The sequence below is a fragment of the Panthera leo genome, chromosome B2 (assembly GCF_018350215.1).
Source record: "Panthera leo isolate Ple1 chromosome B2, P.leo_Ple1_pat1.1, whole genome shotgun sequence".
In the NCBI taxonomy this organism is placed as follows: domain Eukaryota; kingdom Metazoa; phylum Chordata; class Mammalia; order Carnivora; family Felidae; genus Panthera; species Panthera leo.
The window spans coordinates 99809422-99829327 of record NC_056683.1 but is presented as its reverse complement, the minus strand read 5'-3'; the positions used below and the strand labels follow the sequence as shown (position 1 = coordinate 99829327).

Genomic DNA, 19906 nt, shown 5'->3' with positions numbered 1-19906 from the left:
ATGATAAGATATTTAGCTGCATCCTTGGATGCTTACCTACTGGATACCGGTAGCAATCTTTCTGATATGATCATCAAAAAGGTGTCCAGACATTTTACCAAATGTCCTCTGGGGGTGGGGATGACTTTCACTGAATTTACTGGAAAACAAACAAAAGCAACCAAGCAAATTGGAAGAAAGAGAATACAAATTTTGCCAGATCACTATGCCCTTCTGGTTGTTCCCTAGATTAGAGGTGAATGGAAAGACACTGACAAGACAGGCTGTTGTACAACAGAAAGGATTGGCATTTAAACACTATTCAGAAGATTCTCTGCAGTAAGGAGTAAAAGTAGTAGATCTGGAGTTAGAAGACTTGGGTTCTCAATAAATAGCTTCATTTCTTTGGGACTCAGTTTCCTGATCTGTAAAATGGAGGTGGAGGGGGAAGGCAGTAAGAAGAGTCGTAAAAAGATCTTTTAATTAAAAAAGAAGAATTATGTTTATTTATTTTTTAACGTTTATTTATTTTTGAGACAGAGAGAGACAGAGCATGAACGGGGGAGGGGCAGAGAGAGAGAGAGACACAGAATCGGAAGCAGGCTCCAGGCTCCGAGCCATCAGCCCAGAGCTCGACACGGGGCTCGAACTCACGGACCGCGAGATCGTGACCTGAGCTGAAGTCGGACGCTTAACCGACTGAGCCACCCAGGCGCCCCTGTTTATTTATTTTTTGAGAGACATAGAGAGAGAGTGCAAGCTGGGAGGGGCAGAGAGAGGGGTGGGGGGAGAGAGAAACCCCAAGCAGGCTCTGCACTGTCTATGCAGAGCCCGATGTGGGGCTTGAACCCACAAACCGTGAGATCATGACCTGAGCTGAAACCAAGTTGGGTGCTCAACTGACTGAGCCACCCAGGCACCCCAGATCTTTTAATTTTTTAATTCCATTAATGTTTAAGACTTATTCGAGCCACTATACATGTATATGAAAGATAAAAAGGGTCTCTTTCTTCAAGGAGATTATAGTCTTTTAGAATGACAAATAAATAACTACAGTAATCTAAGAGTCACAACAGAATCATGTACAAAAAGCAGTGGAAGCCTGGAAAGAACACCTAAATTTGCTTGCAGAAATGAGGGAGACCTTTACAAGGGAAGTGGCATTTTAACTAAAACTTGAAAGATGAATAAAAATTTTGACATGAGACAAGGGGGAAGACATTCCAGTTAGAAAGGCAAAAGCAGAGAAATCTGATGCTTTTTCCGAAAAAAAAAAAAAAAAAAAAAAAAAAAAAAAAAAAAAAAAAGGTGTATTTAGGGAAATATAAGTACTCCAGTGGTGCTAAACGATATATGGAAAAGGCGAAATGACATATTCTACTGTAGATGATAATTTAAAATTTATGTGATCTATAACCCTTGCAATACTATAGAAAATAATTTTGGAGAGGAATGAGCCAAGAGGCCAATCAAATGACTATTACAATAGTCCACCTAAAGATAGTGAAAGTCTACAGAAGGCCAATTATGTGGGTAGGAATGGAGAATATTCAGAGAGAGAATGGGCAAGATTTGTAGTCAGAATGTTGGAGGGATTATAGCTAAGACTTATTGAGCATTTTGGTAACCACTTTTTGTGTGTGTGCAATAGCTCATTTAATCCATATAATAAGACTAATAGGTATTTGCTAAAAGTTAATTTGCCAAATGATCAGGTAGTTAAATTTATCAAATACTTGTTTTACAGAAAATTCACATTAAATTTATTGAACAAATGTATTCTTTGGTTAAGATTACTTTTTTTAGTGCATTGGCTTTTGGTGAAATGATAACCTAAGATAATATACTATTATCCTCATTTTACTGAGGAGAAAACTGAGGTTCGGCATTAGCAAAGGTAAGACCAGGTCTATAGAGCTAGTGCTTTTAATCTCTACGTGGCTAATAATAGTATGGCGATAAAGGAAACAAATGATCTACGATATCCTGTTTCAGCTCTAATATGCTATGATTTTAATAATCTTTTTTTTTTAAGTTTATTTAGAGGGAGGGGGAGAGGCAGAAAGAGAGGGAGAAAGAGAAACCCAAGCAGGCTCTGTGCTTGAGTTCCCAAACCGTGAGATTGTGACCTGAGCCTAAGTTGGATGCTTAACTGACTGAGCCACCCAGGTGCCCTATGATGTTAATATTCTTAAATCACAAACCAAAACTTAAAAAAACATAGACATAATGAAACTAAGTTCAAAATCCATTAAGAGTACCATAGCTTCTTATGGAAACTTCCTTAATTTTTCTGGAGAGCATTTAAAATTTTTCTCCCTTCAGCCCCTTGACGAAGATAATGACAGTAAGATGGTTTTACTTTTCTGTAGTTCTCTGCTCTTTTTCTTAACTATCAGACATTGCCATCTATCTGGAGTCAACTACCATCTATACCCATGTGACACATAAAAACCCACTGATCACCTTTAAACTGTCATCCCAAATATCTGTTTCATCACCAACGCAGATGGTATTATTTTTCTAACAATCGGAAGAAGGTCACCATAATTCTGTTCTCTCAGATATGAGACTTGTGAAATTTTAAAAACTCAACTTTGTATTTTTCCCTGCCTGAGAATCACTAGCAAAAACTGCACATGACCTTTCTTGGATCTGTAATGACCATGGTTCCCAGCTGCGGACAGTGGAGTGTACTCCAGTTCAGTGGAAAGCAGTAACTCCTATTTGGGCACATTTTCGTTATAGTAGCATGTAGTGCCCAGGGGCCAGGATGTTAAATATCCTGCACAATGTAGAATTGTTTCACCTAAAACATCAGGAGAAGCCACCCCCCCCCCCCCCCCTTGAGAAACACTGAGCTCAGGGTCCACTTCATGGGCATGTAAACTGTGCAGTCCTACAGGGCACAGTGCTTGGTTTAGCGCTCTGCAGTCACCATTTTGAAGATCTTCATATTATGTTTGAACATCTATTTTATAAATGAAATCCAGTGGTACAATGGATCACATACGCAAGCAGAGGAGCAGAGGAAGTGAGGGAATGTATGCCTCTTTTCTTCCTTGCCACCCCGCTTGCATATAGTCTTCATGGTGTCTCATAAACACAGGATTCTGATGGACCTAATGAGGTGTAGGAACTCAGAGAGTCACAAAGTGATTACACGGCAAGCATATTACATCTATGGCTGATTTAGTGGACTCTCCCAAGAGGCTACACTTTCCATTTGAACCAGAACTTGCTTCAGATGCAAAAAGAAGGCAATGGCATCCTAAAAAATACACGTGACAAAAGAATCCTGTCATATCCTTTCTTACTAGTGCATATTACTTCCCTGTATTACTATTTACATTGAAAATGATGACACAGAAGGAAGGGGAGAGGTAGAACAACCCATGGTTCCCTTTCCTTTCAGTCCTCCCATATTCAGATTGGTAGGATGTATGCATATCAAAAAGGGAAACAAAAACAGGTGAGTTGGTTTTGTGCAGCATTTACGCATTCTGATAAGCACAAAATGCATATACATGTAAAACTAGGATATGAATTGTGTACTTTTAATGATTTTGTGTATGAGTTAATTGGTTTTTATATTTGCATTTTAAATGGCATTGCACAAAATAAAGATGAATGGTAAAATTCATTCTAATAATTTAAAATTCTAATTTTCCTTTACTTAGAATGACATTAAAAAGCAAATAAAACACATCATTACAAGTCAAAAGACAGATGACAGAAGAAAGAAAAAGCTTTATATTTCAGTACATACAATGGTACTTTTTACCTGCTTTTTGAGCACGGGGCCCCACATTTTTCATTTTGCTCTGGGCTCAGCAAATTATGTAGCTGACCATGACAGAGCTAGTTTAAGCAGAAAGGGATTAAATGATAGTACTTAGCTCACAGATCTCAGAGAGGACCAGAGAACCAGGCTTGGATAATACACAGCTAGCTAGAAACAACATTCAGGAAAAACCAAACCAGGAAGAACACTCATCCCACCTCACCAAGCTCTTCTAGTGGAAAGCTATCCAAACACCAACCGCTAGTCAGCACCTATGACTCTAAAAATGTGAGAGCCCTTCCTCAGCTACCCAGAAGAACCAGACATCTCCACTATGGCATTTGCCAGAAAATCCCATATCCCTGAATGCAGTTGCTCACCTTCACAAACATGTCTTGAATGGGTGCATCTGATTACTGGAAACTAGGTCACATGTACTGATATGCTGAAGCCAGCTAGTGATTGTTAGCATCTTGTCCAACTAACTCCACATTCAGTGAAGTCATTTTGGTAGCTTGGGAGTATTCACACCATGAAAACTGGTCAATGCAACAAATCAGAGTTTTTTCCCTCCCCCAGCCGTTAGTAAACATTTACCAGCACACCATCATCTACAAGCAGCACTCTAGATTCAAGGGAGTCTAGAAACTGTCGTTTTTAACTTGCTAGCTTCTAATGTACAAGCTAGACAGGGGCTGGATGAGTGCTGGGTAAGCCATTGTATAATACCTGCTGAAAGATTACAGCATCCATTGCCTTCTGCTCTAAATTGCTAGTAGGCAAATAAATACTAATAGAAGTTGAACAGTTGTGGTACAGAAGGTTGGGCAGGCTTTTACTAAAAGCATGACATGATGAGTATACATCAGTGGACTAGAAGAGATATATATCAACTGATATGACTAAAATACATTTCTATGATGCTAGACTATAAGCTCTGTAAGAGCAGGGGCCATGTCTGTTTTGTCTTTCACTATATCTTATATATCACCTGGCAAATAGAAGCCACTCAACAATAACAACAACAACAAAAATAACTTTAAGAATAGAGAGAGTTCAATTTTGGCATTTCCCTTATTCTGTGCACATAAGACAATGCCATATGATTTTATTTACTCCTTTTAGATGAGTTAAACTTTTGGATGTCAACAGTTTACAATGATACTTTCATAGGTTATCTCATTTGCACCTATACCATCCCTGAGAAAACAGGAATTACTATCCATTTCATAGATGAGGAAACAAACTCCAAAAAATAAAGTGATCTTTCCAAACTCATTTAGCTAGTAAATGATTTAAAATTTTCATTTCCTAACTCAAAATTCCAGAACTCTTTCTTATGTCAGGAGACTGTATTTATAAAACACATTTGATAATGATTAATTAGGGAAGTATTGTCAAGTTTTCAATTTGAGCAACAACTTAAACTCAGTTACATGCAATGGACAAAATATCCTGATTTCATGCCACAAATGTTTTTCTTCAAAGTGAACATTCTTCCCTTGGCACTTTAGAAGGATTAGAATTGTGGTTGCAATTATCTTTTCTTAAAGTCAATGATGTTGATTCAGGAGGTAGGGGGAAATAAACCCTCTTCTAGAAATAGCTAATCCATGAATTCTATGCTTTTACTTTTTTCTAGCTAGGAATAGTATAACTTAAATGTTATGATGTACTTGGATTAAAATATAGTACAGGGACTCTCAGTTTTATATTACTTTAGAATCATGAGTGGTGGGTGAGGAGGTTGCTAATACAGATTTCCAGGCCTCATCCTAAAAATGTGACTTTGTAAAGGCCAAAATATTAAATTCTAAAGAACACTCAAGAGCCCAGAATACTAAGAATGGTGCCTCTGACATTCAGGTTGTACAAGAGTAGCTATTTTACCAGAAAATGCATTTTAGCATGGTAGTGCTATTTTTAAATCACTTCCATAGCCTCCTAAAACTTAAACCAATTTAAGAGATTTGCCTCTTAAAATTATTAGGTAATTTCCTGTATATTAGAAATCTTGCTACCTATGTTATTATAATCATGCTCTGAGGTTGAAAACTGCAGGTTAATTTACTGTCCTAATCAGTCTCAAATCTTTGAGTATAAATTCTTACTAGCATTATATGTCATGGAATTTATAGACAGCTTCTTACCAGTGATCTGTCCCTTTGAGCCTTTTGATTTCCCATCTGAAGAGACACAATGGTTCCAAACGAGGATCTCTTACACCACTTAAAATACATGGCAAACTACTAACCATTAAAATACACCAGTATAATACATAAGAGTGGATGCATGATCTCTAATTAGGGCAGACTGAAAATGACTGTCAAAAGTCCTTTATTCACTGCCATACTTCGAACGTGAAACCATGGTTTCTCTCTCCTGCTTAAACCGTTTTGATAAGGTTCACCTAAACCGTTCTGGATTTAAGTAAAACTCTCGTTCCAGGGAGGAGAAAACTAAGGTTCCAAGAACCTAAATTATTTGTCCAAGGTCACACCCAGTATTAGTGACCAAGTCAGACAAAAATCCATCGATTCCAATATAATGGCCAACCCAACTCCTTGTTAGTACCCCTTTTTTTTTTCGATTTCACAACTGCACCCCATCTCCCAACCTCTTTTTGGATAAAGTTGTTTTGTTTAACAGTCCTTCCCCTCCCCACCCCACCCCACCCCCGTTTGCTTTTATGCCTTTGCATGATAAAACCTCCCATAATCAGTTAGTGAATAACACTGGGTGTCCATATCTAACGCGATGACTTTCACGGGCCTTTTTCTTTGGCCGAATATTTCTCTGAAAGGCTCTCAATCCTGGATTCCGCCGGGGGAGGGAGAAGGGAAGGGAGGTCACCCAGTGCTGACTAGTCCGTACATGTACAACGCGCGCGCGGGACGCAGCCTGCGGGGCCGAGGAAGAAACCCAGGAAGGATATATTAGGGCGGAAGGGCAGAGGCGGAAGAAGAACACCGTGGTGGGAAACCCCTGTGCACGGGATCTGCCAAACCCTGGCAAAGCTGAGTAGAGCCGAGCGTGAACAAACCCTTTTAGGTGGCCAGGCGCAGACACTGCAGCACAACGCAAAGGGAGGGGGTGCGGCGGCTGGAGCCGCACGATCGGGAGGGAGCGTCCGGGCGGCCCTTTTATAGGCCGAAGCCCGCGCTCGCGCGCCCCCGCCCCTCGCGCCGCCCCCGGGCCACGCGCGGAGCCGCGGCGTTACCTGAGAAGGGCCGGCTGCGTCCGCGCCCGGCCCCGCCCGTTCCGCCGCCCGCCCTCCCGCGAGGCCGCGGCGGCACGAGATCTGCGCCTCGCCTCCCTCCTCCCGCGGGCGGGTTTTCTTACCTTGTGAAAAGCCGTCTCCGCGGCTGCCCCCGCCTCTTTCGCAGGATATGAAATGGCGGTCGGCGAGGCGAGCGCGAGCACCGCAGCTCCGGCCAATCCCGCCTAGCCACCAAAACGGCCCCGAACACTGGCGGCCCCCTCCCGCAAGCCCCTACGAGCCCATCCATGACATCGGCGATCCGCCGCCCCCCCCCTGCTGCCCCCGCCCAGGTGGCCGTGCCCACCGGCCGAGTCATCGATTCCTCGCGCCAGGCGCTAGTCCCGCTTTCCACCGGCCTCCTCCCTCGCTGCGAGCCTGGGGGCGGGGGAGAAAACACCTTCTCGGCCCCCGCCTGGGTGTCCCGCTCGGGCGCCCGCCCTGCTCCCTCCCTTTCCCGCCGCGTCCCCTCCCCCAACTACTCACCGCCCTCCCTTCGCCACACACACAACCCCATCTCCCCTCCCCCAGTGGTTGCGTCCGTGACATCATCATCATGGCAACAAGAGCTGCAGCCTGGGACCGAGGAGCCCGTGTGATTCCCGGCGGCGGCGGCAGTGGCGGCAGCACCAGCACCGACGATAGCGCCAGGGCTTCTCTCCTGCTGCCCCTCGCCAGGTGCTCCTGAGGAGGCGGCGGCAGCAGTGCCAACACCGCCCGGCCCGCCGCCGCTGCTCCCGGTGTCTGTGTGTGAGGGGAGGGGGCCGAGCCGAGGAGGGGAGGGGGCGCCGCCGCCGCTGCTGTGGGGCCGTCGCTGCGGAAGAAGCCGCCGCCGCCGCCGCTGCTGCTGCCGCTGCCAGATCGCTCGTGAAGAGAAGGCGGTGGCGGCGGCGGCGAACATGTTTTCAGTGAGGATAGTGACTGCCGACTACTACATGGCCAGCCCGCTGCAGGGGCTGGATATCTGCCAATCCCCCCTCACCCAGGCCCCTGTCAAGAAGGTGCCCGTGGTGCGAGTCTTCGGAGCGACCCCGGCAGGTAAGCGGGCGCGGGGCGCGGGCGGGAGCCGGCGGGGCGCCCGGGCTGCCCTCCCCGCCGCGCACACGCGCGCACACCGCCGGCTCTCGGTGCATCGCTGCCGCCTCTTCCCTCCCCTCCGCCCTCCTCGCCTTTCCCCCGGTGCGTGACAAGAGGCGCAGAAATGTGGGTCCGCGCGAGCGCTGCGCCCCCTCCTCCCCCGGCGGGGAGGCGGCGGGCGCTGAGTGCCGAGTGTTTACACTGCGTGCGGCGGCCGGGGGCCGGATCCGCACTCGGGGTCTCGGGTAGGGGGGAGCGAGCGCCCGCGAACAGCGCTCTGGCCCTGCAGGATGGGCCAGGTGGCCGCGCCATGTCCTCCGTGAACGGGTTCACAGGGCTGCGCTCAGAGGTCGGTCGCTGGTGGGACTGCGGACAGCCCCCTGCGTCTCCCAAGTGCCCTTTCTGGAAATGGCTTTAAGAGGAGTGAGGAAGTGTCAGCTCTCTGTGCTCTGCCTCTCCTCCTCGCTTCTCGCCTGCGCTCTCCTCTGCCCCTTCCGGAGGTGCCGTGGGCTGAAGAGTGGCGCCTGGGGCCAAATAATCTTTCTCATTGAAGTGACCATGTGGTTCTGCTGTGAGTGCAGGTCGTGACTCCTTAGAGTTTAAGCCTCAGAGTCTGGGGACAGGGCAATATCCTCAGGTGCAATGCTTTGAGGGAAACGTGGATCCATGGAAGTAGGAAATGTGTGTTTGTTGCCCAACGTAAAATATCCCACCCGGTGGCGTGAATTTCTTATGAACCACAGCTGAACTCAGCAACACAAACATTCAGAAATGCTCTATGCTGAGTTGCAGTATTGCGTTTTAAATGCACGTATCTTTAAAACGAAAACTGTTTTGATGAACGAGTGGGGTGGGGAGACAGCAGTGACAGAATCTGCATTCTCAAAAGCTCTTGGGGACTTATGATAATATAAATAAGTAGTGGCCAAATTTACAAGGTTTTAAATTGTTTTGGTTTTCTACATGCTTTGAACTGTCTGCATGAAATAACGGAGCTGCCTCCTAGAAAGGGATGCACTTACCTCTAGCGATGTATTATTGCCCTATGGGATTTTAGAAGGCATTTCCCACTTGATGCTTCTTGCCCTAATCACCATTCCTCTTATTACTACTGTTTCTGTGGACTACCCAGATAATAACACTTTCCCAAACACAAGCACTCATTTTCAAGCAGTTATCTTTTACTGTGAATTCTCTTTGTTAAAAATTTCAGCGGTGTTAGTGAGATTTGACAGAGCATTCCTTTTTAAAAATAACGAAAACGATTTTGATGATAGGGACCCTTGTAAGATGGGGAATTTGAGTGCTGTTAATTTGTTGAAAGGATAACACCTGGAATTTTGGATGCTGGAAAATAGAGGCAGTAGAGTTCTGAAGGATAGATTTTCTGCCCTTTTATGTGTTTATCGGTGCTGTCTTTGTTTCTAATTGGAATTTCAGTGTAATATACTATTTGTTCTCACTTCAGCTACAGAGAAATAATAAGATAGTGACGTTGATATAGCTCTGTTTAGCCAGATTTCCAAATCGTAAAGTGACACGTTAATAGGATATGCTGTGGCATCTCTGTGTATTAAAGTTTGTATGGTTTGGATTATTTCTACACATAGTTTTTGTTTTTTTGTTCCCCCCCCCCCTACACAAGTCATTAAATATGTATCCTTGAGTGATTTTCAAGCTGTTTTATAGAAAACTTTTGTTTGTGGAAATGGGTGAAGATCTACTGTGATCTAGCAGTAATTCTATAATGTGAGAAACATTCTTCAAGAAATGATGATGAGGTACTTTTGTGTTTCTTAATATAAAAAAAAATAGACACAGGGACTATTCTGTGATAAATATTTATTTCTTCCCTCCTGGACATCTTACAATTGATTACCAGCTCCCTTAAAAAAAAAAAAAAAAACTTTTAAAAAATATACTTTGAAATGTATAATGTAAATGAATATGAAATACTTTTTTGTACATACATTGAAAGATAAGAAACTTAATACAAAGAAACTGAGGCTTTTAAAGGTGTATCAAATTGAGTTTGCTGTAAATATAGTTCAGTTACAAACAAAACTTTTGTGTTTCTTCAACAGGTGAAAAATTTGAAGTCACTGGCAAACATTTAGAGTTTATAGCTTCCAGAAATTAAGCCAGCATTTTTAACATGTTAGAAACTCCCAGTAAAATGAGTATTAATCATAAACAAAAAGTGTACAATATCTGCTTCCAAATTCTCTCCCCAAAGAAAACTAGTCCAGTTCTCCTAGTAAAATAAATTTGAAAATAATTAACATAAAAGGTCAATCTGGCTTAGTAATAAAAGTCTGAGTGCTAGAATTTTTTAATGAAGACCGTTTTATCGTTTGAAAGTATAAACTATGTTAATATGTTTATGAATTATATAAATTAATGAAAAATAGTAACACATGATAAATCTACGTTATATAAAGTACCAGAAACTTAAGTCTTTCATATATAATAGGTAATTTTGGAAGTCCCTAATTCTTTATCTTGGTTTGGAGAAAAGCTGTTTTTAAACTGAGTTTACTTTTTGTAAATGAGTCCTGAAAAGTAGAATTTTCTCCCAAATAATGAGGCCATTTCATATTTGTATTATAAATTCTGAACTGATTGATTTCTCACATTTTTACTAGTTCAGTTTTTCTATTGCATAAAAGGTGTTTTTCTGCTTTAGAAAACAGTCCAGTTGACTTCTGATTGTCATGCGTTTTGAGGGCATATCTTGAGTAATTTAAGAAATAAATTAACTATCTTAGGTTTAAAAGCTCTTGTATCATGTGTTGCTGAAATTTGAAAAGGTATTTTAAAAAAAAAGTGGCATAGTCAAATTTGAATGGTAAATCCTGACTGATTTAATCCCTGAGGATGTTGATTCCTGAGAGAATCACTTAAATTTTCATGTGAGTGAGTGATGGAATTATTTTTACAAAAAGCAAAAAACCTGCTTTTCTTCACTCATTGAAAAAATGTCTTGAGCACTGTTTTGATGTCACAGTGTATTGAGCAATGTTAACAACAACGTTTTGGTAATATGTTTTAATGGAGAGAAGCAAGGTTATAAATAACTAAAGTACAGGGCAGTGTTTTTTAACTTGGATTTGAATACGGGTGTCATTGTGAGGACCTGACTCAGGTGGATCTGAGTTTCCATATCCCAACTCTTGCTTAGTTGCTTGACATAACTCCATGTTGAGCTTAGAAAGCTCTCTCAGTTTTCTCAGCACCAAGTTAAACAGAATTATCCTCTCCAAAAGCTTCCCTGCTGAGATGCAGAGTAGGAGTAAATAGAAGAGTGTGAGTGAGATGTTCACATAGCAAGTAATTAAACAAAGTAGGCCAAACAGACTATAGAGGGAGCTGCTTGTCTTTGAGATTACTGTACAGAACTCTGCCACTCCCCACCCCCCCCCACCCCAGTCTTCCTCCAGATAATGAAAATTTTAGTAGATTGTTCTGGATGCTAGCTGTTAAACATGAAATCAAGTTCTTCAACATAAGAAATTGGTTATTCTGAAATGCTATATATGAGTTTATGTCGTTGATTAATACCTTCACTTTTTTTGTGAAGTGGCAGATCAAGTTTGAGATGAGTACTGTTTTGAAAACTATAGCATTTATCGACAACTTAAATTACAGATAATTTCTCTAATAATAGTCTTGTTTGTTCACAGACTTTTAAAATTTTTTTTTCACTTAGACCATCTAAAAAAATTTAAGATCACATAATACCGATTTGATACAATTATTAGAAAGGTTTTTTTCAGGAGCACTGCTGAGATTTAGTGATTTTCCACAAACAAAATTAGTCACTCTATTTAGTAGGCATTTGAAGCCCTGAGTACCAAATTTTATTAGCTTTAAAATCACAATCAGTAAATTAGAGGCTAAAGCAGGGAGGTCCCTCTTAAATCTGGACACAGTAGAATCTGGTAATACTCGGTTCATTCAGTGAACACTTAATGAGAACTTACTACGTATATTGAGCTATTTTTGGTGTGGTCATTTTAAACAACTTTTATCCTTTAGACTCTCACAATATAGTAGAAATGATAGACGTGTAAGCATAAGTCAAATGTAGTTTGATTATGACAGATGTGTGTAAGAAAGCAAGGACTCAAAGGAGAACATGTTAGTGACCAACTAGCAGGCAAAAAGGGGAGTCAGGGAAGGCTTCATGAAGGAAGTATGGATTAAGTCATTTTAAAGGAATCTCAAAAGAATTTTAAAATTCTGATAGAGGAACAGATAAAAGGTAATTCACGAATGAGTAAACTGCTCTTGGCAGGGCAGCTTGGCAATGCATATCATAATCCTTGAAATGTTGTTTTTTGACCCAATAATTCTAGCTTTAGGGATTTTAATCTATGAATGTAAATCTTTTGGCAAAATCTGATTATCTTTTGAATCCATCTACTTCTTTTCATTATCCATCACCACCTTAGTCTAAACTACTAGCATTTTTGGATGCATTTACAACAGTAGCCTCCTAATCTTGGCCTACACCCAGTCCACTCTGTTCCCTTCTAATCTGTTTTCTACACTGTAATCAGAGGGATCTTTTCGAAATGCAAACCTGATTATATCACCCTACTACTTGGTATGCTTCAGTAGCTTTCCATTGCATTTAGGATAAGGACAAAGCTACATGTCTTATGTGGTGGCGTCTACATGTCTTACAAGGTCTTGCATAGTCTGGCCCCTACCTTTCTATCCAGCCATGGCTTGAGCCATGTTCTTCTTGCCTTGCTCTTTGTGTTCCAGCCATATTGGCCTTATTTCAGTCCCTTATTCTTGCCATGCTCCCTTCCACAATGAGGCCTTTGTACCTGCTGTTCCCTCTGCCTAGAATGTTTTTCCTTTTCCTTCACCTAAACTCTGATTTACCTTTCCTCAGGGAAGCCTTCCCTATCATAGACTCTCAGAATTCCATAAACTCTCCTTCATAACACTTGCTATAGTTGTAATTTTATATATGTTGGAGATTAATGTCTGTTTTCCCCAGTAACCTCCATAAATGCTGGTAATGTGTTCATTTTTTGCACACTGTTATACAATCAGTACTTACCACAGTGCTTGAAACTCAAGTATTTTTGCAAGAATTAATCAATAGATGATAGTTATCACAGGGCACAACCTCAAATATTCAACAATTGGGAAATGGTTATATAAATTGGGCACATTCATATAGTAGAACTTATGTCATTAAAATGATATTTTAGAAGAATATAGAGTAATATGGGATAATGCTGTTAGTATATTATGTGAAAAAATCAGCTTGCAAAATAGTCATTTATTAAAATCCAGAAAAAAATACACCAAAATATAAAGGTTGGTTATCTCTGGGAGATGTGTTTTGAATTTTTTAGATTGTCTACAGAGACTATGTATTGATTTTATAATTTGGGAAAAAACTATGTACAAACTTAAGGAAAAACTGGCTTTTTAGGTATGGTACATAAATATAGCAAGAAAGACTTGAAGTTCATATTGGGCTCCAAAAAAAGTATCAACCACAATGCATGATTGATTGCATAATGATAGTATGGAACTTTATTCTATAAATTCAGTTTAGGAACTGCAAAATGATTCTTACATTAAAAAAGCCAATAAATTCTGGCTTTTTAATTTTACCATTTATATGTAAATTGATTTTAATTTTAAAATGTTTTGAAAAGTAATGCAGTTTTGGCACATGGCAGCAGTGAAACAGAGTGGAGGCCAGAAACTGACTTAAACATAAATAAGAACTTACGGTATCAAAATGTATGCTACCCTTACCTATTAGTATGGAAAAGAGTTATTTAATAAACAGTGTTGAGATAGCCAGTTAATCATCTAGAAAAATAGAAAGTTGGCTTCCAGGTGAGACAGAAGATTTAAATGTGAAAACAAAACAAAACAACATAGGATAATTATTTGTAATGTAATCTAGGAATGGCGAAGACCTTTCAAAGTATAAAACAGAACTGAAGCCAGATTGCTCACATTTACAACATAAATGAAATTCTATACAGAGAAAAAAAAATCATAAAGTTAAACAGATTAGTAATAACTGATTTGTATACTTTTCACAAAGGAGTCCTTTCCTCTTGATACATAAACAGCTTCTAGAAAATAACTCAGTAGAAAAAATGAGCAAAGAGAATTCATATGAAAAGATGTGCAATTTTATTTATAAAGAAGATATAAGTTAAAACTACAACATACTATTTATCACCTATCAAATTAGGAATAATTGATTACATAATATAACTTGGGGAGGTTGAGAGGAAGGGGAAATGGGCATTCTCATATTGCTGGTGGGGATATAAAATGTTCATTTTCTATGGAAAGCAATATGGAAATCATTTTAATACAAGTATATTTTGATTTAGCAATTTCATTTAAGGATTTCATCCTCAAATATTTTACATATGTGTTAAATGAACATATAAAAATATTTGTGGCAGCATTGTTTGTCATTGCAAAAAATTGGAAACAACCTACACATAAGTCAGTAGGGGAGTGGTTAAGTAAATAATGGTGTATCTTTTCAATGGAATACTAGGCAGCCATTAATGTAATGAGGCAATACTATGTATTCGGCTATGGTGCCATGTCTAAGTTATATTAAGAGGAAAAAAAGCAAGACAGGAGACTCCATGTTTAGTATGTTGCTATTTGTGTGGTTTAAAAAAAATATATATATATATAAAATATAGGGGTGTGTGTGTGTATGTGTCTGTGTGTGTGTCAAAGGATACATGAGAATTTGATAACAGTGGTTGTCTGCAGTGAGGGGAACTGGTAGTCTAGAGGACAACGGTGGGAGACTGTAATTTTGGAATATTTTTTACCATGTGCATGTAATACCTCTTCAATTTTAGTTTTTAAAATTATGTTGTGTTTCCAGGAATTGGTAAGGAAGAACAAAAACAAAAGTCTAATAGTTGTAAACAGTTATCAAATGATTACTCCAATACTGTTTAATTTTAGATTTTGCTAGAGGTCTTCTAATCCAGTGCTTCCCATTGATGTTATGTGGCTCACTGGAGGGTGGCCCTAGTGGAGTGGGATCTGAAGGAAGACTGTGGGGTTCCTTTGAGCAGATAACTCGATGAGCAACAACCCGCAGTTACTGCTCCTTTTGATATTTTCAACGCATTAGAGGAGGTGCTTTATTATTTGGAATCTACTTCAGCTAACTACAGAGTATGCAACTGCCTCTTGTGGAGAAGGGATCATGGAGCTACTATTGGAGTTTATATTCCCGGTGCCTGACGAGCATGTCACACAGCACAAGATGTAGTCCACTGTCAATGAGAGCAGAGGGTAGCAGGGATGTTGGTTGCCCTGGGAAGCCCAGCTCTAGGCCTGAATTTCTTTCTGTATTCACCTGTGTTGGATTTCCTAGTCATGTGCATCCGATGTGTCATTTAGCTTGCTGCAAGATGACTGCTAATAGTGCATGTATATTCTGCAAAAATAAACACCATTGTTATTTTGAAATATTGTTCTTGATGTGAAAAAGGTTGGATTTGAAATTAATTCATATTACTACAAACCTCATTTAAATTTTAATTTTCTTTTATAATTATGTAAAGGAAATGTGATAATTTTTTCACAAAATACCGTGTTGATGCCTCCAAATGCTCTTCTGTTGGTCTGTGTGCTGAACAAATATTATTTACAATGTGAAAAAGATTGGGAAACACAGTTCTGGTCAAATCTTCTCATTTTATATAAAGAAAACTGGAATCTAGGTAGGTAAGCTCAGAGATCTGTCCAGTGTCCAATAGTTGCTTGTGTGGGCTAGGTCTGAAAACTGGGAATCTTGACTCTCAGCTCTCACTGGCTCCCCAAATCTAAGGGGAAATTAGAGAAAGGCATTGATGGTAATTGAAAGGCGAACATACTGTACCTTAGAGGAATTATGAGAAGACCCACATGTGCACAGTTTAGAAATCTTTAAGGGCCTACAGTGTCCAATAGTGCTTAGAATCTTCCTGTAGATAGGTTATAGTGGGATTTGTTTTGTGATGACTGTAGCTATCTTCTTTAAAAAATATATAGTAAAGGCTAGAGTATAGTAAGAGGAATTTAGGACAAAATAAACAAAAATTGATACTAGACGTATGTGTATATAGTTTTCCAAAGAAAAAGAGAATGTATCAGGAGAACTTTCAAGTTCCTCTGGTGCTTTAATTTTCTCTCACCTTGTTTTTGATTGGATTAGAATTTGTTCAATAAAAAAATGAATGAAAATTGATTCAGGTTTAAGGAGGTTGGGGTTAAATAGACTTCAAAGGGTGTTGTCATTAACCCTAGACATTTCAAAGAAATACTTAGCAACTTAGTAAGATATGGGATATGGTATATTGTATGTTACGTTGGTACCTGGCTGCCATTTCAACGCCACAGTGATACTAAATAAGAGAGGAAATAATGAATGTTAAGGTACAGTAAACTTTGGGTAAAATGTGTTAATTAATAGTTTCCAGGTAAGATACAGATAGGGAAGGAGGAGTAGGTGTCTTAGGCAATTAAAACAAAACTCCACTGTTAAAACATAAAGTAAATACATTTTTGAGATCAAAACAAATCATAAGTAAAAATCAAACCCTCTTAATAACAGTCTATTTAACCTTTTGGTGTGCAGGTGTGGTTTTTATTTTTGTTGCTTTTTGGGTTTTTTTTTTTTTGTCATTTCTTTTAAGTTTTTTCACATGATCGTCTATATTTCTTCCAGTTGTCTGTAACTTTTTAAATATTTTTTCAATGAAAAATATTTTGTTAATTAGTATTGGCAAACTGGACTGTTTTCTGCAGCAGAAATTGAATATATGCCTAGCACAGTAAATTCTGAGAAAAAAGGGTAGTAATTGTCATTGTAAATGTTAGGGTTTTTGTTTTTGTTTTTTTGGTCCAATTCTATTTTCTTTTTAGATGATAGTTGTGGGAAATACTAAGAATTTGAGGTCAATTTCCTTGGGGGTAGTTATTTAATTTTCTTTGGGTTGAGAGAGCATTTACTATATAAACGATTCAATAATGAAAGAAAGCGTGTTACCTCAAAATGCTTGGGTAATATATAACAATATAACGAGAGTTTTCTATTTTTCTTCCATTTATTACGATTACCAAGGAAGTATAATTATAATTAAAAGAAATATTTTATTTTGCATATATTTACACTTCAAAGCAATTTATATATTAAATTAGGTTTTGTTTGAGATGGTGAAATGAAAGATTTTTGTGAGTAAGAATACATGTTGATATGTGAAAAAATGTGAAGTTAAAACATGTTGGCATACTCCTAGTTTCTCAGAACAAGAAAATGACTAATCTAAATTTCATTTCAGAATAAAAACCAAGACAAGCCACATAAAAGCAACCTAAAAATTAAACTGTCATCATATTATTTGTTTTAAAACTATGGAATAATATATCTGAGGAAGATTTCTCTCAAAATTGTTTTTCTCAATTTCAAGTAAGTAATTTATTTTGGTTAATATATTGGGGATGAGGGGGGTTGGGGGTGAGCCTTGGCATTGAAGTTGGTAAATCCTACTCATCCTTAAAGTAACAATTAAAATATTAACCTCTTTTAAAGCCTTTTGTGACTCCTTTGCCCATTCCCAAAAGGTTATCTCTTTGGTTTCCCGTAGTCTTAGCCCCCTTTCACATTGCTGATAAAGGACTTCCTACACTGAGTGTTGTGTTTGTCTGTAGGGATAGTCACATGGCACTACCCTTGTGTGCCTCCCTGCCCCCTCCCCATCCTTGTACCCCCTACACTGCCTTCTGTTCAGAGACCCTCAGCAAGTTACTTTACTTCTATGAGCCTTAATTTCCTCCTCTGTAAGATGAGTTTTAATAATTTTTACCTCCTTGGATTATTACGATTAAATACAATAATCATCAAATGTGTGGCATAATAGTAATATGTTATTTTCTTTGCCCTTCTAATTCCAGAATCTGCCACATTACTTCATATGTAATAAGCTCTCTTTAAAATAATTGAAATTAAAAATGGAATATTTGTAGCATTCCTTTCTCACAATAGGGCAAACTAGAATACCTGCACATTGTGGAATAAAGCTTTTTGCAGTTGGTCACTGACTCATATATCTTCAGGCTAGATAATTACCTGTTTACAGTACTTTTTTTAAAAATTGACTTTTTTTTTAACCTACTAGGCCTGATTTTTCTTTTTTAACTCTTGATGTATATATAGAGATAGAAAAGTGTCCAGGCCTGATCTTGCCTTGAAAAAAGGCAATGTTAAGCCATTGATCCAAGGAGTAACTATGATTTTCCAATGCTACAAATTAGGTTAAGTTTATTTCTTGTGAAAGAGCCTTATTTTCCAAAGCCTTCAGTAATGCCTTCTTTTTTAAAAATGATGGTAGAATGAATTGAAAGTGTGTGTTCCAGAGATCACAAAGGTGGCAATAGAATTTATTCATCTCTTATTTTTGCCTTTTGTGAATTCATAAGACACAAGAAGCCTTTGGTATTTAAACCTATGTAGGATTGTGGAATGTGGACCAAATGAAGTAATTCATTATTGCCTAGAGTTTGAATTTCTTCACCAAAATTTTTTATACGTATTCCCAGGTTTTGTTTAGTTTTGTTTTAATAATGTTGTCTTTTAAATTTTTCATGAAGTCATTAGAAAGATTTTCAAATTAATTTTAATGAATCACAGTTTGTTTGATGATGCTTAATGATTTTACAGTAGAAGCCAGGAAGGGGCACCTGGGTTGCTCAGTCAGTTAAGCATCGACTTTGGCTCAGGTTGTGATCTCCCCTGTTTATGAGTTTGAGCCTTGCATCAGACTCTCTGGCTGTCCATGCAGAGCCTGCTTCAGATCCTCTGTCTCCCTCTCTCTCTGCCCCTGCCCTGCTCATACTCTCTTTCAAATAAAAATAAAAAAAATAATTAAAAAAAAAAATAGAAGCCAGGTTGGTCAAGAGACATTACTTTTACATCATTTTACTGACAGAGGTTATAGGCCATTAATTGACCCCTTACTATATGCCCAATGCTAAATTGTTTTAATCTGTACAACAACTCTATAAAGTGAGTACTATTATCCCCATTTTAAAGTTGAGGAAATGAGGCTTGGAGAGGTTAATTAACTTTTGCTTAAAGTTATTCACATATTTACCTCATAGCATGTGAGGATTAAAATGAGGGAACGTGTATTAGCCTAAACAGAAGGAACAAAGAAGCAAATTATGAAATGTATGTGTCCTAGCGCTGTGGAATTTGATGATAACCATTATTGAGACATGACAGTGACCATGAATATATTCTTATTCACTTTTTTGCGTGTGTATGATAGTATACCCTGCTATTCTATACTGACCCTTTTTTTTCCTGAGCAATATTAATGTCTCTTCTCAAACTCATGTTCCTATTTGGACTGGATTGTTTTGTTTTATGTGTATGTTTTTATAAGGTGTTAGTGGGACTTTGTTATCAGTCTGATACAAAATATCTTTGTAAGTTTAGTTTGATTAAACAAGTAATGTATGAATATATTCTCGTCGTGAAATTTAACAAACAGAAACAGGTAAAACATAAATTTTCCTTAATCGCCAATCCGACTGCCCTCTCCACTTGTATGAGTTTTTGCATAATAAACCTCCCCAAAACATAGTGGTATAAAGCAAGCCTTTTGTTGACCTATGATTCTGGGATGGGCTCAGTTACGCAGTTTTCCTGCTGCTGGCTGGGCTGCTTATGTGGCGCAGTCGGCTGAGAGTTCAGCTGGACGCTGGTTGGTCTAGGATGGCTTCGCTCACAT

At 39.2% G+C, this 19906-nt stretch overlaps 1 protein-coding gene across 3 annotated transcripts in view; it reads left to right on the top strand.

Moving 5' to 3' along the window:
- The first annotated feature begins 7424 nt into the window (after positions 1-7424).
- REV3L (REV3 like, DNA directed polymerase zeta catalytic subunit) overlaps positions 7425-19906 on the top strand; it is a 174025-nt gene continuing 161543 nt past the window's right edge. For 2 of the 3 annotated variants that reach the window (XM_042939605.1, XM_042939607.1), the window contains exon 1: positions 7425-8060. In XM_042939605.1, coding sequence (XP_042795539.1) covers positions 7922-8060 — 139 coding nt within the window. In that variant the 5' untranslated portion in view covers positions 7425-7921. Of the gene's footprint in view, positions 8061-17323; positions 17581-19906 lie in introns of those variants that run through there. The other variant, XM_042939606.1, reaches the window with a different exon arrangement.